Source organism: Argentina silus, assembly GCF_951799395.1.
Source record: "Argentina silus genome assembly, chromosome: 19".
NCBI lineage: Eukaryota > Metazoa > Chordata > Actinopteri > Argentiniformes > Argentinidae > Argentina > Argentina silus.
This window is the reverse complement of record NC_139673.1, coordinates 13,901,435-13,912,320: the sequence shown is the minus strand read 5'-3', so window position 1 is coordinate 13,912,320 and position 10,886 is coordinate 13,901,435. Positions and strand designations below refer to the sequence as shown.

General features: G+C 46.2%; 3 protein-coding genes across 4 annotated transcripts in view; 1 reads left to right on the top strand and 2 right to left on the bottom strand.

Annotated features, from left to right (window-relative positions):
- Positions 1-766: 766 nt before the first annotated feature.
- On the bottom strand, positions 767-4,292 carry LOC310819693 (uncharacterized protein). 2 transcript variants are annotated; one of them, XM_083691029.1, is made up of 3 exons: positions 1,367-4,292; positions 1,077-1,152; positions 767-892 (listed from the first exon to the last, which is right to left on the bottom strand). In XM_083691029.1, the coding sequence occupies exons 1-3, from the start codon at positions 4,169-4,171 to the stop codon at positions 801-803; spliced, it is 2,973 nt and encodes a 990-aa protein (XP_083547155.1). In that variant the 5' UTR covers positions 4,172-4,292; the 3' UTR covers positions 767-800. The 2 variants fall into 2 exon arrangements, with proteins under 2 accessions (XP_083547155.1, XP_083547154.1); XM_083691028.1 differs by having other exon boundaries at positions 1,077-4,292.
- LOC310819591 (uncharacterized protein) lies at positions 4,177-7,772 on the bottom strand (the record flags this gene model as incomplete). Its single annotated transcript, XM_083690896.1, has 7 exons — positions 7,752-7,772; positions 6,722-6,776; positions 6,305-6,473; positions 5,804-5,840; positions 5,424-5,629; positions 4,370-5,024; positions 4,177-4,182 (listed from the first exon to the last, which is right to left on the bottom strand). Exons 1-7 carry the CDS (start codon positions 7,764-7,766, stop codon positions 4,177-4,179), a joined length of 1,143 nt encoding a protein of 380 aa, XP_083547022.1. The 5' UTR covers positions 7,767-7,772.
- Positions 7,773-9,285: 1,513 nt separating this feature from the next.
- The window catches only part of LOC310819836 (E3 ubiquitin-protein ligase RNF128-like), a 2,152-nt gene continuing 551 nt past the window's right edge, over positions 9,286-10,886 (top strand). The window contains exon 1 of the mRNA XM_083691245.1: positions 9,286-10,886. This exon is cut by the window's right edge and continues 551 nt beyond it. Coding sequence (XP_083547371.1) covers positions 9,646-10,746 — 1,101 coding nt within the window. The 5' untranslated portion in view covers positions 9,286-9,645 and the 3' untranslated portion in view covers positions 10,747-10,886.

Below are 10,886 nucleotides of genomic sequence, written 5' to 3'. Positions count from 1 at the left end.
TACAATGCCATATAGCAGACACTTCTAATGCGACTTACAGTACAGTGTGTCCATACCGTTTTTGGTTATTTGGGAATCAAACCCACAACCTTTGCGTTGCTAGCACCATGCTCTACTTTTGAACTTTTGTGTAGCCGTGATAAATTGATCTGCATTGTGTTCGTTGAATGAAAGTGAGTTCATTAATTTGCCTCTTACATATATTATTGTGAGATCACATTGACACCATTTAGCTAAAAATTTTGTTTATGTTGATCATATTTGTTTCCTTTCACAACAGTAAACAATGATGTCATAACAATACAAGTGTCTGACACGTGAAAGTCAACATGAATACAGAGTCGATGTGTATCCTGACACAGGTTCATTTCACTGGCAACAGACTGGGGGAGGCTGGTGGAGGCAGACACAGGAGGACAGGCTCATTGTAATGCATGGAGTAGAATCTGTGAGGCATGGAGATAAACAAGCTATTTGGCTGTGGCTCAGACCTGTATACCAATGTTATGTTAGTGTGTGTGAGGCTCATTGTCGCAGGGTCAGAATGGCTATAGCTATACTACCACCTAGTGGCGAGTAATGGTAAGTGCTCTATGTTTCACCCTTAATGCATGAACCCACAAAATGATGTAGTGGTAGTACCCTCTGGTGGCTTTAAGCTGTCAATGTAGGAGTATTTTCTATTCATATGGTGTCAATGAATCACACTGGTAATGTGCATGATTAAATCCAACTGTGTAATAAGAAAAGACAAGGAAGACAATAGATTGAATGCAACACAAACACATTTAATGAATCATTTAGGTGGGCTTCTGGGTCTTCCTGGAGGTCTTGTTGAAGGGGTGACACAGGCCCTTGTTGATAGCTGACACCATCCTCCTGAAGAGGGCCGCTAGAGACACATGAGAGGGAGGGAGGGAGAGAACATTAACTTAACACAGAATTAATGTTTTACAAGGATTACATTTTGTCTCATAGTGGATTGATACGTGTAGTAACATTGTTGATTAGCTGATTCATGCAGTTCAACTCATATCAACCCTGTAGCAGAAGGATCATCCTATCAGTGAACTTACGGATGCAGTGTTCAGTCTTCGGCTCCTGTGCTGCCTCTGGGGCCTGGCTGTCCTTCTTGTTGCTCTTCTTGGAGCGCTGTGAAAGAAACAAGTATTACAAAACAAAATAGCATGGCAATGATAGGCCTGTCTGTAATGAATGGAATTGGTAAGATACCGTAACTCCTAAAATACAGTGTATGAGAGGAGATTGTGTATATAGACGACGATAACATTGAACAGTTGTAACGTTTACAAAGAGAAGACAAATTCGGACTGCAATGTATAAAGTACAGTAAAATCAGGTTTACCTTGAAGCCGGCCTTGAGCTGGCTGAGCTTAGGGAGGAATCTGAGGAATATTTTGGGCTCAGCCTGGGCCTTCTCAGCCTCACCCTCGGACCCGGTCGGCAGCACACACATCCTAAATGACCCTGATGCTAAAGAGCCACTAACCTTCACACTACTCTGGCACCCACCGGTACCAAAGAGGGTGGGGTGAGGGGAACATGAGACAAGCTGACAGCCATCAATCATCTCACCCAGGGGTGTTGACCTCCCTGGCTCCTCAGGCGACTCTGACTCCAGAGAGACCGAGACTGTGTCCATGACTTGTTGGACCATGGCCCTCGTGAACAGATCCACAGTCTGATTGTAAATCTGTGAGCTGCTCTCGGAGACCATGGAGCTTCTGCGGCTGGAGGAGACACCGGAGGTGGAGGCTTTCTGATCCAAGCCCCAGGATATGGGTGGGACGAGGAGAGAAACCAACAGACGCTTCACTGACTCCTCAGCAAAAGCGTAGATCAGCTCAGAGGGACAGAGCCCCTTTGTAACTCTACCTCTCTTTAACAGCACAGAGTCTGAGACACTTCTGCCAGCTCCCACTTGGTGCAGAAAGATGTTTCTCTGTTCAAACATCAGGCTCTTCAGTCGGTCAACCAGGTCATGGGACAGAGCCTGGACCTTCCCTTGGGACAGGAGCTCCTCCAGTCTACCCAGAGGGGCAGTGAGGTCAGGCGATGGGGAAGAGGCCTGCTGCAACTCTGCAGGATTAAATATGGTCTCCACAATGGCAGCCATGGTGTCCCTAGCACCAGCCAATGATGATTCCAGCACTGAATCATTCTGATCATTGTCATCGTCATCATCATAGCTCATGTCAATCGTTGAGCTACGCACAATAGGGCAACTTATGACTTTTTGCTCCTCAGATGGAGAGGGGGTCCCAGGGAGTATGAAAGGCATATCTTCCAATGTCCTCTCTGATCTCAACGTTTTAGAGGAGGACTTGGACATAGAGGAGGTGGTTCTAGGTTCACCGTCTTCACAGTAAACCTTCTCTAAGTTCTCCAGCATAGTTCCCACCAAACTATATAACCCAGAGAGCTCCCCTGTCCTATTCAACAGGTCTGACTTGGATATTTCATCCTGAACTACACCCAGGATCTGGCTCACACTTTTCTTGGCGTGCGCTAACATAGCTACTTGGGTTTTGGGCTGGGCACGCTTGGACAGAAAATCACTAAATTTATGCTGCAGACTCTTGTACAACCTCTGTGCTGTGGACCAAATGTCTATCTCAGACACGCTAACCCTGCTCTCAGAGGCCTCTGGGCCTCTAAAGCTGCCCTGCAGAAGGACAGAGTCTGTGGGCCCAACAGTGACAGAAGACCCGCCTCTCTGGAAAAGGCCTTTGACACCATCAACAATGGTGTCAAAAATATCCACCGCTGCAGAGTCCGTACTGGCAGCGGACATGGTGGAGGAACCTTGTAAAAGATCCGAACATGAGCAGCCGACCCCACCGGTGAGGGACTCAGCGTCCAACCACCTTGAGGACTTAATGAGGACCTTCCTCACAGCGCGAGTTCCCCTCCTGTTAAACCTATCAGACGTCAGCTCTCTAATGACCTCATTTGGAGTGACATTTACGCCCTCCAATGACGTCGACTCGGAGGAGGAGATGTCCTCTAGCCCGCCAATAATACCCTCAACAAACTGTGAAATCACCAGGGATTCATTTGACATGGAGCCCTCCTCTTTTGACATGTCAGACCTAACCAACACCACAAGCCTGCGGACAACCTCTTTAGTCTGGGTGTCCAGGAACACCTGACTGACCTTGGAGGACCCTCTGAGAGGCTCGCTATGCCCCCTACGGAGCACCGCTCCTGTTGACCCCTGATCCCTCATGACCCCTGACCCCACCCCTGATAGAATAGGCTGGCTCATGCTAGACTGAGGAGACTTTACATTCAAATTTGAAACGGAGGAGGCATTAACTTCCGCCAACGCCAGAGGCTTTTCTCTCTGAAGTGGGACCTGATCCTGAGCCATGACCCCATAACACGCATAAAACCCTCTAAGCTTATCCTGTAGTCTCTTTATGAGGTGGATAACGGCGGGTAAACATTGGATCTTTTTAAGAGGCCAAACTGACTGTTTAACCGCCTTAAAATCAGAGGCGAATGTCTCAATAATTTCTAAGGCCTCACGTTCCACAACCAGGGGGCTCAGACTGGTCTGGCTGGGCAGACAGATTAACGGCTCAGAGCTATTGGTAAACACGTGAGCGCACACATCTCTGGGAGATCTGAGAAGCACCTCGCTCACTGACTTAGTGGCCTTAGTTTTAAACCCCTCACTAAAGAGTCTATCAATAGCTGGAACCGAGGGGCCAACAAGCGTTTCCTCAGAGGGGGAGGGGCTGTTTGAGGATGTGAAAGCCTTTAGCTGAGATAGCACATCCCCCACAAAAACACCAGCTGCGAGGGATTCCTCAGAAGACCTCCTCCCGATAGAGGACTCTGATTCCACTTTCGCCATCGACTCAAATGTAGTCAATATCCCCCCGATGACTTCTGTGGTGCTGTCGTCGAGGCGGGTTTGGGAGTCACATCCTGTCCTCAGCGGCTGGGAACACTCGCTCAAAGAGAGAGTCTCTACATCCTCCTCGAGGGGTGATGATATCACCAAATCTGCTCCTCTGGTGGCAGAGCCTGTGTTGAAAAACTCTGCCACTTTACTCTGCAGGTTGCTGCAGAGCCTCAACGCGGCAGAGAAGACCCTCTGCCTCCTGCTGGGTTGTCCATCAGCCTGTGCCTGTGCCGCCATGTCCTTCACATCTGCCACAAATGTGTCAACGATATTGTTCGCCTCAGCGTCACAATCGGCATCGAAATCGTTAGTGGCAGACGGTAAGGTGACATGAGAGCCATGCACATGGATTAGGCTGGGAGCGGCACTGGCAGGCCGGGATGACTGCACAGAGCCGCTCTGAGAAGATCCACTTCTCCGGAGAATTCCACCGACAGCCCTTGAGGCTTTTGTGTGGAACTCCTGACTCCTGATGATGGCTAGGTCATTCTGGCTCACCATAGCCACAGAGGTTCCAGAATCACCGGGGGTGGTCTCTTCTGAGGAATGTGAGCCTCCCTGAGATGAGCCATCTCGGTCATCACTTTGCGATAACATCTGTATTTTCAGTGCCACCTCCCTTAGCATATCTGCTGCATCCTGTCCCCCTCCCAATGTCTCCTTGCAGCTCTCCATTGTTTCAACAATGGCGGACATTACCTCACCTGTCATCGGAGCAAGAATCTTTCCACTTACCTCCATACTTACCTCCATACTTACCTTCTCCGGAGGTGGCGATGCTGACGTACCCTGTTCAGTGACCCCAAACGCCTGAAGAGTGCCAGAGATCACTCTGACCATCTCCTCGGTGGCTGGCATGGAGTTCTTCCTCTCGGTCATGACTGGGGAGGATCTTCCAGAGGGGGTGTAGGCCACAACCACCGAGAAGGCGGAGTTCAGCTGGCTGAGAGTTTCTCCCACCAGAGCTCTGGTCAGTTCAGGTGATGAAGAACCGTCGTCACCCAGAGTCTGGAGTATGGTGTCCGCCGTCACCCCAAAAAACACCTTGAGGGGGTCTCTCACAGGAGCCCTCTGCAGGGATGCCTTGGAGCTACAAACACAAACACAAACATGAACACTACAGTCTGATGTCTGAGACATTACGCCAAACAATTATTGCAGTTTAAATTCACTAAATATGTTTACGTTTGTAAATAGCCTCCTTTTCTGGATGTCATGATAATGGTCCTTTCCTAAGTTCTATTTCACTTCTGTCTTAAACCTCCTGAGCTTCACAATAATGTCCTCAAGGGGCACTACTGAGTAAGAAAAACTGAACTTCACTGGCAAAGGATGTTATGTGTCCTATTACAGTTTACATATAAAAACAAAAAAAAACCTAAAGAATTGATATTCAATGTGGGTCACCTTAAAAATGTAACAATAACATATCTATCTTAGGCCCCCCTTCATAAGTGGATGTGTAAATGAACCCTGGTTGACAGCTTACCTCGGGGAAGAGGACACTAGAGCGGGTCCAGCCTCCTGGTCCAGGGGGTTGGTACCGGAGTAGTGCTCTAGGTCGGACCCGGGGGCTGAAGCCTCCTCGCTCTTCTCTAAGATTTGCACCAGGGCCGGCAGGAAGACCCGGAAGGCCGTCTCACAGATGACCTTCACCACCCTGCGGCACAGTCGGCCCAGCTGCATCCTGGTCGTCTGTGGTTCCACAAGGAGAACAAAACATCATTATATTGCAATCAGGACTGATAGGTGAGAATGTTATAATCAGAGCGCAGGGTATTGCATTTGTGTATGAAATGTGCTCTACAAATAAATTGATTGATTGAATGATTGATAAATTGATTGACTGTCACACAATTCACAACTTACAGGGTCTCTCATGCCCTTACGGATCACTTTCCATTGCCTGAATGATAAAGAAACATGGAAACATTTTCAGCTGTTGTTTTTGTGTGTTTCAGACATGGTAGATAAGCTACAGGTACAAGACAAGCTGCAGAAAGAACAAAGCTAAACACAGCACGCGACACCAATAACAAAGCTACAAAGCACGGAATACCAACACTGGTGAAAACACAAACGATGCACCCCAACCCACATAATGTCCACTAACTTCACAGACACACTCAACAGTTACGTCAGAGCAACGTCCGACACATGCAGCACAATCAGGGGAGGCCGGTGGAGGTAGAATTCGGAGGACAAGCTCATTGTAAGGCATGGAATGGAATGAGGAACGGTATCAAATGTGTTTGATACCATGTCTTATTCCTTTCCATGCATTACAATGAGCCCGTCCTCCGATTTCTACCTCCACCAGCCTCCCCTGAGTACAGTCAGTTACAGAGCAGAGTCAGTTATTGAACATACTTGTCAGTCAGACTCCTCAGGAAGTTGAGGAGGATGGGATAGACCTCTTCTTCTTGGTCTGAGGGAGTGTTGGCACTCTGACGTGCCTTCTCCTCCAAGAGCTCAATCACTGCAGCTCGGTTCTCGAACCTGTCTGGAGACCGGGGCCCGGGTAGAGGTGAGGGAGCTGCTGGCAAATACAAAGAGAAATATAACGTTTTATCCAAATATGTGACTCTTTTTGATCTAATGTACCTCTGTTAAAATATATAGCTAGACAGAACAAATTGGTATGCAGCATTTCTAATAAACTTCTTTCATCCAAATACAGATCATCTGAATTAATAATTGTGTGTATTGTAAACTGCCTGAACAGAATAACAATACAATCTCCCCACCACAGAGAAGCGTTGTAACATTCTAAAGAGAATCTCTAACCTGTGTTGGTGGCCTTCTCAATCATGGTCTTCTTGCCACTTCTCTTCCTCTCAGCCTTCAAGAAAAGACACATCAGATCACTCATGATAAGATCCAGTCACATCGACACGATAACACATTCACCAAATAGTTACCTCTTTTTTGTTCGGCATTGTTAAAGCAAATATGAAAACGCCCTTGAACCGTAGAGAGTCGTTTTGTAGGTTAGCATAAAACACGTTTCACAAAGCAGTGACGGCTTTTATACTGAATGATTGTAGGCCTGATGACGTAGAAGCAGGTGTCCTAAAATAACGACGACGTCACAATACGGCCGGTGCCATGGTGATCGTGATCACGGGTCCATGCAACTTGTCTAAACTAATGGTAATAATAAGAAATGGAAAATGAACATAATAACCTAATAAGTAATAATAATGAAAATATTTCACACAATTCGTGTAGCCCTATTTGTTTAAAAAGTCGGAAACCAAAATCACCATAACATAGGCTTAGCGATGTGCATTTTCGTTGTATGTACACATTTATACATACAGTGTATTCAGGCCCATATATTCATAATAACAGTAATTGTCTGTTAACCATTAACTGTTCAAATAAAATCTGATGATGGGATGTTGGCCTGGATTATGTGTGATGCCAACATCTTGTTCAAGGAGGATCAAACAATATCCAAATTCACCTCAATCATAGGACACCTGCTTACTGTACAGCTGTTGTTACAGCGTAGGCCTGGATATAGTAGGAAGTATGTGATCTACATAGGAATGCTTAAAGCACTTTTGCAAAACGATTAATTTCAGAGATTGACAAATAGCATGATCATTTGACAGTGAGGAGCGATTCTAAAATCAATCAGAGTTCACTTCAAAATATCTTATTAATACAGGCCTAAAAGGAAATGTATTCCACTACAATAGCGGACAATATATCTCAATGTGCACTCGCTCCTAACTATAAGCCTAATTGAGCAGAAATGCCCAAAATATGCTAGCCTGTCTATTTGATTATCCTGCACGCTGTTCCTGACCTCCTTTTGATCCATATTTTCGTTGATTGGCCTTTAAGGAACTTGTTGGTGTGTCGATGAATTATGGCACGGTAATCAACTGATCAGAGTTATGACCAAGCCTATAATGACAGACGTTAAGCAACACAAGCAGCACCTTTGTAATGGTAGCATGACGTCACAGTGAGGAGGGGGGGGGGGGGCTTGAGTTTGAAGGGGGTCATAAAATAAAATGTTATAATAAAATAAAGCATAAAATGCCACGTTACGACACAGCCGTGATAGCATATCTGGTGTTCCATTCAGTTACAGTTAGTTTGATCCATTAATCTGAGAGGGCCTCCTATTAGGTTTACAGTACACACAGACACTACATTTCATGGAGAGAACAAGAATAGATAGATAACTAAAAAGTAAAATAAAAGCACAGTCAGTAAAAACAACAATACAAATAAAGATTAAAAGCAAGTTGAAAAAGATGGGTTTTGAGGAATATCTGTTCTGAGTATATATGACAACATGCATTAGAATGACAGGCCTACATTTGGGTTTATTTCTCAGGGATGGCTCTGGTCTATTATTCTGGATCTAGGACTGTGGATAACAGGTATGAAAACATGAACATGTTATGTTCTCTGCAAAACCCATAGTCCAACTTACTTTCAGATAATACAATGTAGGCCTACAGACGACCTTTGTAACATGTTCTAGGCTAGGGTGATTTAACCATTGGTTATTTACCACAGTGTAAATCATTTACTATCATACATTATTTAAACTATGGTTACTGGAACAGACTCTTATTCAACCAGTAGATGCCAGTAGTGGTTCATGTGGAGAGTGAGATAGGATATTCAAGTTGGGTAGAGATTCAAGTTTGCCATGTAGCTCTTATAGGCCCTACGTAACACCATACACCAGGTCACCTCACTTTAAACTGGCGTTGGAATATCTTACAGTGTAATGCATATATTTTGCAGTGTAATGGATGGTAGAACCCTAACCCTAACCCTAACCCTAAATTGTGCTTGGAGAGGGAAACACTGTTTTTATATACTAAGTGTATTAATGTTGACAACAAAAACAACATAATAATGATAATGATGATGATAATGACAACAACAACAACAACAATAATAATAATAATATTGAAGTTCATTATCACGTGTTGCTTGAGTGAGATTCTTGGTCTGAAATGAACCTGCTTCAAAAAATGTACAAAACATTTAAATGCTGTAGACTCAGGGCTTCGAGCAATATAATTTATCATTTAACAGCAACAGCTCAGAGTTACCATGATAACTTATCTTAGCCACGGCAACTTCTATAGAAGTGTGTGTGTGTGTGTGTGTGTGTGTGTGCGCGTGTGCGTGTACCACTATATATCTTGTTGATACCTGCACTGTCATCTGAGTTTTCCAAAACAATTATTTTATAATGGTTATGCGGAGAAGAAAGGAGGAACTGGAAAACAGGGCGTGTTCTCTGTCAGCATGACACATCTAAAACCAACAGTTTCACAAGTACTTCTCTTTGTAATAGTTTCCAGTGACAGTCTCTTATCGTTTCCTTATTGTGTGCTGTTCCTTGGCTTAGCTGGGTCCACTTTGTCAGTGGACTTCAGCTTGTCACAAGCCAGCACCAAACCACACTCTGCTAGTGCGAGGGAGGAGTGTTCTAACCACCGTTCCAAGGTCCAGTAAGATAAGGGGACATTCGAGGCTGACGCAGGGCGGGTGTTGTGTTACCAAATGCCCCTATCTGATTACTACCTACAGTAGGTACAGAGAGGTAGTACTCTGCTCACAGTGTGTGTTTAACAACTGGGGGATTGGATCCTACAAAAGACTAACTAACCCAAGACTTAAGAGCTTCCCAAAGACTGCTTGATGTGTTTGTTTTGAAGAACACTACCATGAGTAAGAAGACAGAAGCGTTTCTCCTTTCCTGGGTCTGTCTGTCAGGCCTAGTCCGGTGTGCAGGAGCCGTCCTCTTCTGGACAGCAACGGTGGAGATCAGTTACAGCCAGAACAACCGGACAATGGAACGTTCCTGTGAGTGCGGGATATATGGCCGAAGTTCTCCGCTGTCGGTGGCGAGCGGCGTGGTCACACTGCCCACTTCGGACATCCAGGGCTGCGGCTCCCACCCCGTCTACAGCCCCAACAAAACCCTGGGGCCCTGGATTGCCCTGGTCAAGAGGGGCAACTGCACCTTCGCGGAGAAGATCAATGCAGCCAAGCACCAGGGGGCAGATGGGGTGGTGGTCTATAATCTGGATGGCACTGGGAATGGCACCAGCCATATGGCACACTCGGATGCCAAGGGCATCGTGGCGATCATGATTGGCAACTCCCAGGGCATAGACATTGCCAACCTGGTGAGGAACGGGGTCACGGTGAACATGGTAATCAGTGTGGGCAGCCCCCACGGACCCTGGATGGACACCTATTGGCTGTACTTCCTGTCAATTGCCTTCTTCATCGTAACGGCGGCCTCCATTGCCTATTTTGTTTTTGTCTCCGCCAGCCGTCTCCATATGCTCAGAACAACCCGACGTGAGCAGAGACAGATGAAATCCAAAGCTAAGAAGGCGATTGGTCAGCTGAAGGTGCGAACTCTAAAGCAGGACGATGAGGAGACAGGGTCCGACTCCTACACCTGTGCCGTGTGCATCGACTCTTACAAGCCAGGGGACGTGGTGACAGTTCTGACCTGTGGTCATTTCTTCCATAAAACCTGTATCGAGCCCTGGCTGCTGGAGAAGAGAACCTGCCCCATGTGTAAGTGTGACATCCTGAAGTCCTTGGGAGTGGAGGAGGAAGAGGAGCGCCGTTCCTCAATCTCACCACCAGATGTCACTGTGGTGACAGTGTCAGGAAGAGAGCCCCTGTACGAGGTGAACCTGACAGACCCGATGACCTCTGACCCCGAGAGAGGAGTGGCCCGGGACCAGAGGCGTGATCACTTTGACAACCATGCCTTTGAGGGAGACTCACAGGCCACCAAAGGATAAACAATAACACAACAACTACAATTATCAACCCCGAATGATAAATCAATAGATACGGTATGGTTTAGTTGACTGTAAAATATGGGGAATACCTAATGGGGGAATGCACTTTAAGGCAATATGAGGATGAATAATACATAGAA